Source organism: Paramormyrops kingsleyae, chromosome 7 (assembly GCF_048594095.1).
Source record: "Paramormyrops kingsleyae isolate MSU_618 chromosome 7, PKINGS_0.4, whole genome shotgun sequence".
In the NCBI taxonomy this organism is placed as follows: domain Eukaryota; kingdom Metazoa; phylum Chordata; class Actinopteri; order Osteoglossiformes; family Mormyridae; genus Paramormyrops; species Paramormyrops kingsleyae.
This window is the reverse complement of record NC_132803.1, coordinates 32,474,472-32,486,932: the sequence shown is the minus strand read 5'-3', so window position 1 is coordinate 32,486,932 and position 12,461 is coordinate 32,474,472. Positions and strand designations below refer to the sequence as shown.

At 51.6% G+C, this 12,461-nt stretch overlaps 1 protein-coding gene across 2 annotated transcripts in view; it reads left to right on the top strand.

Moving 5' to 3' along the window:
- Window positions 1-12,461, top strand: part of LOC111847461 (mediator complex subunit 13L) — a 60,098-nt gene that overhangs the window by 25,071 nt on the left and 22,566 nt on the right. For both annotated transcript variants that reach the window (XM_023818654.2, XM_023818653.2), the window contains exons 3-4: window positions 5,655-5,739; window positions 8,135-8,218. In XM_023818654.2, the coding sequence (XP_023674422.2) occupies window positions 5,655-5,739; window positions 8,135-8,218 (169 nt within the window). The remainder of the gene's footprint in view (window positions 1-5,654; window positions 5,740-8,134; window positions 8,219-12,461) is intronic.

Here is a 12,461-nt window from a genome sequence, read left to right as displayed (position 1 = left end):
TGCGATTCTCCCTGGCCACTCTGTCCATTAGCGTGTAATACGCCTCTCTGCCGGTGTGTAATCTGACACTTCTCCAGCGTGTGGTCCGTCAGCCTTCTCCGGCACGGGAGAGCGAGGGTGTCAGTTTCACCGAATCTGTTAGCATTCCTGATGCCTGGCTAACAGGCTTGTATCGGTGATCCGCCGCTCGGCTGCGGCACGCCCAAATGATTACAGCTGGGCTCGTTCTGGCGTAAACAGACCAGAGATGCCCCTGGCAGGGGTGATGTTCGGCGGCTATGTGTCTTGCCGGGGCTTGGAGGGTCCCTCCTTCACCATGCTTGAAAGGTCGATGACAGTCGGCCCCCACGGTAGTCAGGCAGTAGCTGGCCAGGATGGTGCCGGTGGTGGTCGGTGCGGTGAATAGCTTGGCAGCTGTGGTTCTGGTTTATTAGAACCAGGTGGATGTTCTGAAATCTCCACGGTTGAATCGGCTCCTCTTTATTACGCCCTTCCAGGAACTCACTCCTGAGCCATAAGGAGCTCTCTCTGCATGAACTGGAGGGCCAGCTCGCTCAAACCCGTGTCAATGTCTCATCAATTGTTTGGCTGTTTTAGCCCCGCCCCCCACTTTCCAGTACCTCACTAGAATCTGGGGGGGGTGGGGGTGGGGGCTGTTTCACTTGTCTAAACTGGGAGCTGCCAAAAAGGAAAAGCAAAGCGAACAGGATGGAGGGAGTTTCACCTCCTGGCCCGGAAGGGAACACACCGCTATGTAATCTGACCCAACCCCCCCCCAACCCCAAACATGGGCAGCAGTGGGGGAACCTCGCCCAGTACACACAGCCAGAGCTGTAACCACTCGCCTCCTAATTGAGTCCAGATTTCTGTGCTTTTTTGTTTTAAGTTGCTTTCTCTCTGACACTCCGGGTCCTTGGGCTGACCTCACGAAGACGCTTGTGACCTGCTGGCCAACAGGGTCAAGGGACCAAAAGCCCAGGGCTGCAGTGGCTCAGGCAGGGTGACGGACTACTGCCCTCAGTGGTCGAAAAGGCTAACTGCAGCCTGTATGTTCTGGTCAGGATGCCCAAGCCAATGACAATTGTGGAGATTTTGCGTCACGCTGTGCAACTGGCGAACATGGGATTGGGGCGGTGACCTGGCGGTGGACTCTTTCTGTGACATTGGTTCAGGGCTGGAGAACACGCAGGAGGCCCAGCTGACTGGTAACGTTTCCGCAATGTTACGGGAACGCGCGGAGGCGCTGGGAAGGTGACGGGCGATTAGCGGCCCGCGGAAAAGCCGCAGCCAAGGCTCCGGCAGGCGAGCCAGGAGGAACAGATGCTGGAGAAGAGCGACTGAAAGTCAGCAGCCATGAAGGGCGAGGGGACTGGTAGCACCACGGCGATGATGTCACTCGTAGGGGCGGGACTGGCATGCAGGGACGGGGAGTATGATGTCACTTAATCGTGCCCTTTGACCTTAACACCCAGCAGTCCAAACAGGTCTCATGGTGACTTTATGTCCATGTGTTATGTGGACACAAATTAGGAAGCGTATACGTGCGTCGGACAAACAAGTGGCGTTTCACGAGGCCTGAACCGAGCCGTTTGGAGTGTGGGGAAAGCCGGCTTCACAAAGCCAGTTGTTAATACCTGCTGGAAATAGATAAATCACCAAAAAAAGCTGTGGCTTTCCAAGGCCAAATAGATGTTGGCTCCGCTGGGCATGTGCCCGTCCTCCGCGCCCCCTCCCCCGCACGCTGGATCCTCTGCAGCTTCAGCTCGCTGCTCCATGTCGGTGTCCACAGTTCCCCTTCGCAGCCATCCACAGAAACGTGATTACATAAGGGCTGAGCCACGCCCCCCCCCCGTCTCGGCCTGCGTCCCGGGGACAGCTTGCTGTTTTCAGGATGATCTCTGGGTGACTCGTGGTCGGCTGGATGGACACCCTGCTTCCGATAAAAAGCGTTTTTTAAAATAAACTCTATTGGGCCATAATTAATACTCTTCTGATCCTCTGTGAGGCGTCAGGGTTCATCAAAGTTCAGGCTTTAACGTTGCGATCTGTGGTTTTGTGTGCAGAGAAGGGGATAGAGCACTTTATTCAGTGACAAGGTTTAAAAGCCGAAGACAAGTATTAAGTATTAAGACTGTTTGTTTGTTTTAAAGCACACTGCCCCAGCTTTTGATGTGACTGCGTTTATCCAGAAGACTCCTGCAAACAGGTATTGCCAGTAATTGTGGGCTGCGCCTCTGCACACAAAGGAGACAATTAACCAATTAAGTGAATCTTATCTAGTTAAATACAAGCATTCTGGTATTGAATTGAATGAGTTTAATTTGAGTAATGAATTACAGGGCCCTATACAAAAAACTATTTAATGTCAGTTCAGCTGAAATGACTGATTTGTTGAACTTGTGTAGTTGACTCTTCCAAAAACGACTGTGTCTTTATTGGAGGTTTGTAGGTTCCAGAGGTGACTGAATAGGCTTTAATGAGTTGTGAATATTTTGTTTGGTTTGTTCAGGCGGGCTCTTAATGACTGTTTTATTGCCGGTTGGTGTTTATGGTTTAATGTGCCGTCAGTTCTTCCGGTGAGAATTAGGCTGAGGCTCTAAGGATCTTCATCGTCATCATTAGCATTTATATCATTTATTCATACCTGTGTTGTTCGTCGAGCTTGAACACGGGAGAGATGGCCGCCTTGACCACTATCGTCCTCACGGGGTGGTTGTGTCAGTGCACGCTCTGCGGTCTCTGTAGTAACACGAAATGTGATGTTCACACCGCAACATCGCCGCGACATTGTGCAAACATCACACAAGCATCAAGGGTCTATCTGATGTCATCGAGGAGCAACAGTTGCCGAAATGCGGTGCTGAACGCTGTCCCGGTGCTGGGGAACATGCTAAAGGGTGGATGCGGGGCCTACAGTTGGTTTTCAGGCGGTCATATCTGCTTTTACGGCAGGGGGCAGTGCCGGTTTGGTTCCTTAAACTCCAGACCACTGACTTCCTTCTGGTTTACAGAATGCTCAGGGTGACGTGCCCCATTGCCGATAAGATCAAGGTGACCTTACAGCCCCCCTCCATGTGTCTGAATCGTTTGTGACCGCTTGTGTTTGCACTTTCTGTTTATGTGTGTTTTTGTGTGTCCTGCTATATCGGTTATGCATACTGTACATATGTATTTTTGAGTGTAACCCGAACTGTGGCCTATCAGATTACAGCAACTCCCCTTGCCCCTAGCACAACCTTTAAGGCCCATAGACAGTCATGATGAGCCCTAATGCTTTATCCAGTGTGCCCGTCTACCGTAGTGCTGGTCTCTCACCTTAGCATTCGCATCATTAACGTAACCTCTCTTAGGGGAGTTATCTGGAGGACAGCAGACTTCATGTCTTTTTTTTTTTCGGTTTTGTTTTTTGATGTTATCCTGAAGTATAACAACCCCTCCCCCCCCCCCCCCCAACCGCAAACATGCATCCTCTTCTACTCCTGCAGTCAAAGAAACGCTGTTACCCTGAAGGCTTCCCTCCTGCTTCATTCAACAGCTGCCTTTGTGTATGGCTCGTGCTGGCCCGAGCTCCCCCTTGTGACGGGAGGTAGCTATTGCGGGGATGTAGGGCTCGGCTGAGGGCAAGAGCCACGACCCAGTTCCATCAGAGCTTGTTTACATCGGGGGGGGGGGGGGGGGCGTATGGTAGCCGAACCGTGTTGTGCAGAAGGGGGGCGGGGCCTTCGTTACAAGCACGTGCCCCCAACAGCATGTGTGTGCGTACAATAGGTGAACACGCACTTTCAGGAGATCTAGCATCCACAGCCCCTGAGCATGGACCAGTCCCAACAAGCAGTCCGCCATCCCTCTCTCTCATTCTCCCCTCTCTTTTATTTTCTTCCTTTCCTTCTTTTTTTCTCCCGTTTCCGACAGTAGAAGTGAGAGTTAGGGGGCATTTGGTTCTCACAGACCTATGTTGGGATGAAGCAGGCTCCCCCTCTCACAGGGTTCAGCTCCACGTCTCTGAGGTCATATCCCCTGGCCTTTGTCTTAGTTAAGCACCTGTCCCGGTCCCGCCCCGGTGATCCGTGGCGCTATAATCGTGTGACCAGCCTGCGATTCCGCACCACAATGACGTTGCGGTTTGTAAGCCAGGGGCCCACTTGCCTTGTATCATCAAAGTGTTTGAGAATGCGACTGTCTTCCTCCTGCCTGTTCTAAATGTAAAACATGATGTTTTGAAAGCTCAAGCTAAAACAAAAATTAGCAGTTGTTAACCTATCAGATGTATCGGCTTTGAAGTGTGGGAGGGTGGCCTGATGGGGCATCGTTAATGTCTTTAAAAAGATCATGAAAGATCAGGTGTAACATTTGCAGAAGATATACTGCAGCTTCATTTTGTTATTTGAAAAAGATCAAGGGGTCCTTAGATCTGCATCAGCTGAATGGGGGTTTGGGAAGGTTTCCGACACTGCCGTGTGACTCGTCCCCGACCCAAGACCACAGCGAGGCAGGGGGAGGGGCCGTCAGGCCGCCGCGCTTGCATGAAGGGCATTTTTGTGTTGCTGCGGTGATGCCGGGTGGGAGGGACCAGCTGGAGATTCCGTCAGCGCTGGTGACTGAGGCCCCCAGGGCTGGGGTGGGGTGGGGGGGGGGGATGGGCGGGGGGGTGGTGGTGATTGCGAGAGGGGGGTCGTGGAGGGGGTGTGGGCTGGGGTCACGGCCCCTCAGAAAGGGCCCGGCAGTAGTGAGCGGGGGAACTTGACGCAAATCGCCAGAGCGGCGAAGGAATTTAAAAGAGAGAGAGAGAGAGACACACAGAGAGGGACGAGCTAATGAGGTGGATTTTGCCGGAGACTTGGCATGCTGTTCATGGAGCCCTGCTCCCTGTAGAATATCTGGCTGGGGCTGTGCTTCCTGTCTGAGCCCTGGAGCTGAAGAGGAGGGAAGGAGGAGGGGGGGGGGGGGGTTGTGTTGGAAGCAATAGAGACGAGGAGGATGGGTGGGGGCGCACAGCTAGATGTTGGGCAACTGTGTTCTTACTGCTAGTGTTGCCATGGTTACTGGGGAATTTTTTTTCCCTTTTTTTGGCGAGTAAGGAAATTTCATTCAGTGTGAAGGAAAGGGAGGGAAAAGCATCAACAGGACAGGAGCGGGCAGCGGCCGCCCTCCGCGGGCGCACCCCCACGCACACCCCCACGGACTCCCCGACGCCCTTTTTCCTGTGTGCTGCCTCCCCCAATAAGTAAACAGAAAACACTCCATGAAAGCCAGCCTACACAACCCCCAGGTGTTGCCGTGAGAACAAAGGATAGCGGTGGTAGCGGCGGGTTTTTAAAGTGCTGTGAGCGGTGCCCCCCACGTGCCCCCCCTTGTGCAGTGTCCAGCATGCCAGGCAGCCGTGTGGCTATACGGGACGGCTGAGCTGCCCAGTCAGTGCCCCCAGCGAGGTGCAGGACAGCTATGGCACTGCGCTGTGATCTTAATAGACAATCAAAAGTATAAAGAAACGCAGATGCCCGTCTCCCTGTCCTGTCATGGCACCTTCTAAGACTCAAGCATAGTTTTAACTAGAATCTAAAGCTACAGACACTTCCAGCCAATGTCATGTTTAAGAATCTGCTGTGATGAAATGGGGGGATTTATGCGAACTAACAGCTCGTCTTGTCTTTCAGTGGAGGAGGAGGGGCTCTGGGAGAGCGGGCTGTCCTATGAGTGCCGGACTCTCCTCTTTAAGGCCGTGCACAACCTGTTGGAGAGGTAAGCCGCCCGCCAAGCTGTCCCAGTCTGAGCATGCTGAGATGGGCACTTTCCACATCCCTGCCATGCTCCCTTCCACATCCCTGCCATGCTCCCTTCCACATCCCTGCCATGCTCCCTTCCACAAACCAGAAAGCCAGAGAAATGTGCCGGTTTGTTTTGAAAACGGCAACATGGAAGATCCTAGAAGAGGAGGTCGATCTGTCCTCCGGCTCACACCAGTACCTGCCGAGAAACGATTCAGGGGCCAGACTCTGATCAACTGGCCTGTAAGAGTCATTAAAAGAAGTCATATTTAATGAATAATCTGAACGGAGGACATTGATATTAAACGTTCAACTATTGCACAAGACAGAACTGAATAAATTTTAGTGAAATTCAATTAAATGGAAATGTTTTAGTCTAATAAGTTGAGTGCTTCTTCACAATCCTTCCTAAGCCAACCATGGATTAGGATCTCAGTGAATTTAGTAACTGGGTTATTTGTATCTACTGAGCAGTATTTTACCACCTTTTACCATAAGGCCGTGGACCGTCTGTGGGTCCCCGAGGACTGGGTTGAGAGACACTGCCGTATCACACCTTAATGCTATAGTACAGTGAAGTGTTTCCCTGAAGATGAAACCTATAATCTACAGGTGCCCTGGCAAGTCAAAAAGGTTTCGGGTCAAAAGGTTTATATTCTTCCTTAATCAGCTGAGCTGGTTCTGAATATTTAATTCAGTGCTGAGCTACTTGTCTCACTGCTGTCGATTCAGAAGCATGTTGTATACATGCCATTTCTCACCCTTATTTTTCTGCTTAGTTTGCTATATATTGCACACGCAGTCTGAGTTTGCAGTGCTCAGGGCTGATTGTTTGGTCTGTAATGTTTTTATGATCATCGTCTTGATCTGCTTAAGACACCGGACAGGTTCCTGTATTTCCCATTGTTACACTTGATCCTGACATTTGTATGAAATCCTCCTTAGTTGGGTTGAGCTGTTATATTTTTCATTATTTAAAATGAATTTTTTGGTCTGACTAATAAATGAATCCCGTGGAAACCCTATCATCTGTCATAAATCTCAACTTGTGTTAATTCAATTAATTAATAGTTAATTGATCAAAGAAATAAAATTTTAACAAGCTTGTAAACCTGTTTCACAAGTTTGAATTGCTGCACTGCGGAGGCTGGGTTTGCGGAGAGCATGTGCAGCTGCCAAACACGATTCAGAGTGAAAGATTTACCATGTTTCCCACCACGGTTTTACAGTTTTGTCGTAATATTTTTCTCATATTCCTAGACCTTTAAAATACTCAGTGTGTAGACTCCTCTTAGATCATGCTCAATGGTAATGCTGAAGCTAACTTGGATTCTTTTAATTCAGTTGACATCATATTTGCCCAAAGAGTTTAATATCAGATACAAATTTTATTGGCACTATCACATGATCTCATGTGCAATAAAGATTTTTTACTGAATTTACTGAAGCACATAATGTTGAATTTTCTGACCATTCTGTTTACAAATAAAATACATGTATGTCATTTTGCCAGTTATCTGCAGGACATATGTGATGAAATTTAAACCTATACATGCAGTACCTGTCAAAAGTTTGGACACACCAAGCTGCTTTAAAGGAGAGTGATAAATTAGCATCACTTGACCTGGCCACCTGACCTAAACACAGTAGATATGATTTTGGAGGAGTTTGACCAGAGAGTGAAGGAAAAGTGGCCAGTGAGTGTTCAGTGTATATGTGGGAGCTCCTTCAGGACAGCTGGACAAGCATCCCAGGAGGCCACCCCATCAAACTGGTGTAGAGGAGACGGTAGGTCAGCCAGTCCCTGGAGTATCTAGGGTTTAGGGCCACACTCAAGGGTCCAGTGGTGGTATCACTCTGCTGACGCAGGGATTTGAACGGGAGCAGAGCCCCCCCCCCCCCCCCCCCACAGAGTGACCCCCCAACAAATAATAATTTTTTTGGTTTAATACATCTTTGGTCAGTTCATAATTAATGTTACTTTATAGAGAATAGTACAAATAAACGTTTCTATGGGTAGGTGTGTCCAAAGTTTTGACTAGCACTGTATATGAAATTTAAACCTTGTGCAAATGGGTTCTAGGCTGACATTGACCCTGTACTGGGTAAGCTGTATGCGAGAAGAACACTTTGTCCTCAGTGGTATGTGGCCTAGCAGCTTAGAACTCTGTGGCCATGATCAGAAGGTCGTCTGTTCAAATCCTGAGATTTCACGTTTGGATTGCTTTGATTTTCTCATAAAAATGTGTGTTGCTTTGGAGCAAAGTCATGTATTAGCAGGGGGGCTGTGATAGCGACTGGGGTCAGCCGCCTTGCTGTCTGCTGCTGTGCCCTGCTTGTGTAACATGTCCCCTGTCCCGTGTGCCCAGGTGCCTGATGGACAAGGACTTTGTGCGGATCGGGAAGTGGTTTGTGAAACCATATGAATTGGAAGAGAAGCACCTCAACAACAGGTGAGTCTGAGAGGGGAGCGGGTCCTATAAGGGGCGTGGCTTCTGGACTTCTCGCTGGGGAGTGGCACAATCGCCATGAGCTCAACAAACAAAAATGATGATGTAGGTAGCCAGCGGCTCCTGTCCCACCCGCCCGTGTGGATTCGGGTTTGGCTGGTGGAACGTGTCGTGCTTTTGTTTGCCCTTAAACAGCATGCGACGCGCTCAGTGTTCTATAAATAAGATTATATAGCTGTATATCAAAAAGCACACTTCAGGTTGAAGAGCAGACCGGCTGGCTTAACCTTGGCTGTCTGTATTTGTATTAATTTGGCTTTTGTAACCATTTCTGATCACTGGAGCACCACAGGGTTGAGATTAGGCAAGCAGGCAGGTGTGGGAGATTTCTGGAGTTGCGCCCCCCCCCCAGCTTTCTGATCCTGCTAGATCACAGAATCAGCAGAATCGTGGCGGGATCGGTTAATCCGCGCCACGATTCATCGGTCATCAGGCCGCAAGAGGCTGTCAGCGATCTGATTGGCCTGGTGAAACAGGCCGCCTTCGAGTCCTCGTCGATATCTGTGTGGCAGAGTGAGGGCGTGTGGTTCACTGTGGAGGGGTGCCAGTAACACCCTCCGGCACATTTCGGGGGTGTCGGGCAGCCAAATTAAATGGGCAGGACAGGTCTGTCTGTGTCATTAGTGTTGTCACTAGGAGGTCTTATGGGGGCGGGGGTGCGCCGATGGTGGGAGGGGGCAGCAAAGCATCTGCCCTTGATGCCGCCGTGACTATGAAGAGCAGCATTTGTGTGAGGGAGTACAGAAGAGGAAGGTGGTACGGGAAGGTGTCGGCGGAGGGGGTGTGGGGGCGGGAGTCGTGGTGCCAGCCCCCCCCCCCCCGCTGCTCCTGCTTCTCCGAGATGCTGAGGGAGTGGATGATTAGGATGAGGAGAGGGGGGGCTTACGGAGGGTAGATTTGGAGTGGGGGCTCTTGTATTTTATCCAAACCTCTTCCTCCTTTGTATATAAAGAGGCTGTGTGTTTATCTTTTTGGGGGGGGGGGGGGTTGCAGTGACCGACTTGGCTGCTCCTGTTGAGTGAAGGGGGGGCTCACAGGGATTTCCCAGATAGCTGTGATTTAGCAACCCCCTGCTGTGATTTGGGGGGGGCGAGGTGATTCGCTGTCGGAATGGCTGGAATGGCGGTCTGTGACGGGTATCTGGGGGTAGGGTGGGGGGGGGGCGTGGTACTGTAAGCCCACCTGATTCTCCTCCAGTGTGACAGCTTTGTCTGTGTGCGCTGTCAGCTGGAGCTCCCCCCCCCCCCCGCTGCCTCAGCCCGAGAGCCAGGGAGTGAATTATTGAACAGGCGGCTCCAGGGAGCCAGCGGGAGGACGGGGGGGGGGGACACTGCGCCACTCTACCCTGCACAGGCACACACGCATGCACATGCATGAACACGCCACATGTGTGTATGTAAACACAAACGCACATGCATTTGTGTGCAAACGCTGCTTGAAGTACCAGGCCTGTGCAGTCACACAGACACCCCTCCAGGAAGGACCTCCACATGTAGAAATGGACCCCCCCACCCCACACTCACTGTATTTAAGCAGCAAGTGTGTGTGTGTGTGTGTGTGCGTGTGTGTGTGTGTGTGCGCGTGTGCGTGCGTGCTGCCCCCCCCAAAAAACACACCTACACACACAGACAGACAGACGGGTGCACCAGCTGTCACGCCGTGCACACGCCATCATGTGTACGTTGGACACACACACACACACACACACACACCGGCACTCACCATCAAATACTCAAGTGCCCAGACAACATACACACACACACACACACACACACACAGAGCGAGTGTGGTTAGCCATGGCCCCCCGTCAGCTGACAGCTGCATGCGTGCATGCCCCCCCCCAGCACCTCTACAAAGGGGTCGTGAATGTGTGTTACTGGGCTGGAGCCTCACCGGCTGCTCAGTGTGGGGATGTTTACTAGCATGTGCCCCCCCCCCCCCCCACCTGGCTGCAAGGGGATTGGCAGACATGTGGAGAGATATCCCCCCCCCACTCCCCTAAAGAAAGTGCTCGTTGGCTCTTTGTGTCTGAGAGCACACGGTATGTTGGTAGCGGATTGCATCAGACAGCATGATGCTGAGTGCCGGCTTGAGGGTGGGGGGGGGGGGTGGGTATATGAATTAAGCATCACTGTACCGGCTGACTGATGCCATTGTGTACCCTCCCCCCCCAATCCGTGTTTTCACTCGCACCCGTATCCTCGCACGTGGCTCGACACGTCACGCCTCGGTGCGCGTGTGCGAATCCACCCGGCTGGTTCCCCTCGCCCCGCGGCTCTCGGCCGAGAGCCGGATGACATTGAGACGTTAGCCATCTCCCTGGCAACGGACGACATGGTGCGGCTCCATCGCAAGGTCATCGTTCTGCTACCTCAGGAATCTAAAATAAAAAAGACCACCCCAGCCCCCAAAATAAACCTGAATGAATGTCGGAATCGCGGTTAGGCGGTGCTTTAGGTCAACGCAGCGGCCGCCGCTTTGTTCTGTAAGAAACTGTGAGTAGCTTGGCCATACGGGCAGCGGGTCTAGGCCGACCTGCCGGCGCTGATGCATCTGGCATGTAGCACCGGGACATGCAGCGTGGCCTGTAGGGGGCGCCCTGGCTAGTGGGAGATGAAGGTTATCTGGAAGGTGGAGGGGGGGGCTATTCTTGGCACACGCTTGGTCCTAGCGCGGCCACCTGGGTGGAGCGTGACCGCGTCCCTTTAGAACACGTGCTGCCTAGTAAGCCGATGCTCCTTTTTATCTTGCATCGTTTAATATGCCTGGATGGCTGGCAGCTTCCCGCCTGTTCGGACGTCCGATGGGCGCCCAGGAAGTTGCAACGCGAAACGTCCCGTGATGCCGGAAATCCCCATCTCTCGGTGGGGGGCAAGAGTCCTTTCGCGTGTGAGCAAGCGTGTGCTATCCTGAGGGTGGGGGTGGGGGGGGGGGTGTGGTGCAGATGGAACGGCTGTGGAAGCGGGGGCCTGTCTCCAGAGCTGCGCCTCTTGATTGATTTCAGCAGCAGAGCATTAATTGCGCACGCCAGCAGCCCATTAAACTGCGCTGTGATCTCAGTATTAAGTGTGCAGGAATCTGAGAATGCACCGAGCTTAAAAATCCACCCCTGTCCCCGCCACCATCCCCATTCCTGTCTGCCTCTGGGCAGGACCCCCCCCCCCCCCACACCCCGCCTCTACAGTGCCGGTCGCTACCAGCCCTCGTGTTGAACAAAACCCCCGGCCCCAATAAAAACAAAAATAAAGCTTTGTGCCCCCCCATGCATTTAAAATCCCCTTTTGTTGTGTTGAAGTTCTGACTGTCCCCCCCCCGCTTGTTTGCTTCTCGAGTCTCAAGCACTCAGTATTTGCATTTCTGTGTTTAGTCTTCACAGGAATTGCAAAGGCATTGCTATTGCTAGTAGGCAGTGTTCTGAGTGGAATGTCAGTATCCCCTCGTCACGACGACGGCCACGCGGCTTTCATGGGTTAGCTAAGCGGTAATCGCCCTCTCGTGCCATTTCAGGTGGGGGGAAATAATCGGGTAGATTTCAGCCGGGGTGTTGTCTGTGCCAGTGTCATGAACTCCTGTATCTTTGATCTTTTTTCATTTCCCAAAATGCTTTGCAGAAATTATTTAAGCTTGTGAAGGCTGTTACACGAAAAACATAGGATAACAGGGGTGGAACATAAACAAAACTTTCCTACTTAAGATTATTTGCGTGCTATCCGTTCTCGTCTGCCAGAGCGTAGGTCACAGAGAGGTTTCTGTTTTCAGAAAAAATAAAACTGTGACACGGAAGCTTTTCCCCCCAGAGCGTGATAAGCAGCGGAATAGCTTAGGCTTTGATCCCCCAGCAATTATCAGTATTGAACTTGTGTTTATACCACGTCCCCTTTGTTGTTTATCCGTGCTACGGATTCGCCTTCCTGTGAGCTTCCAAAAAGCACGTCTAGCTGCCCACTCCAGATCATCCCTTTTGGATGATGTTCTTCTACTATAGTGCTATTGACAAAGTAAAGGTCTACTTTCTATACTGTTTTAGTGCGTCGACATTCAAAACGAATGTCAGGTTTGCATTCTGAATGAAATCACAGATGAGGAACTGAAAATGTCTGCTCCGAGAGTCCGCTGGGTTTAATTCATGCGCTTGGGCAGGGTTGGGGATACTGAAATGCTGGTGGATTGCAGTAATCCATGTGGA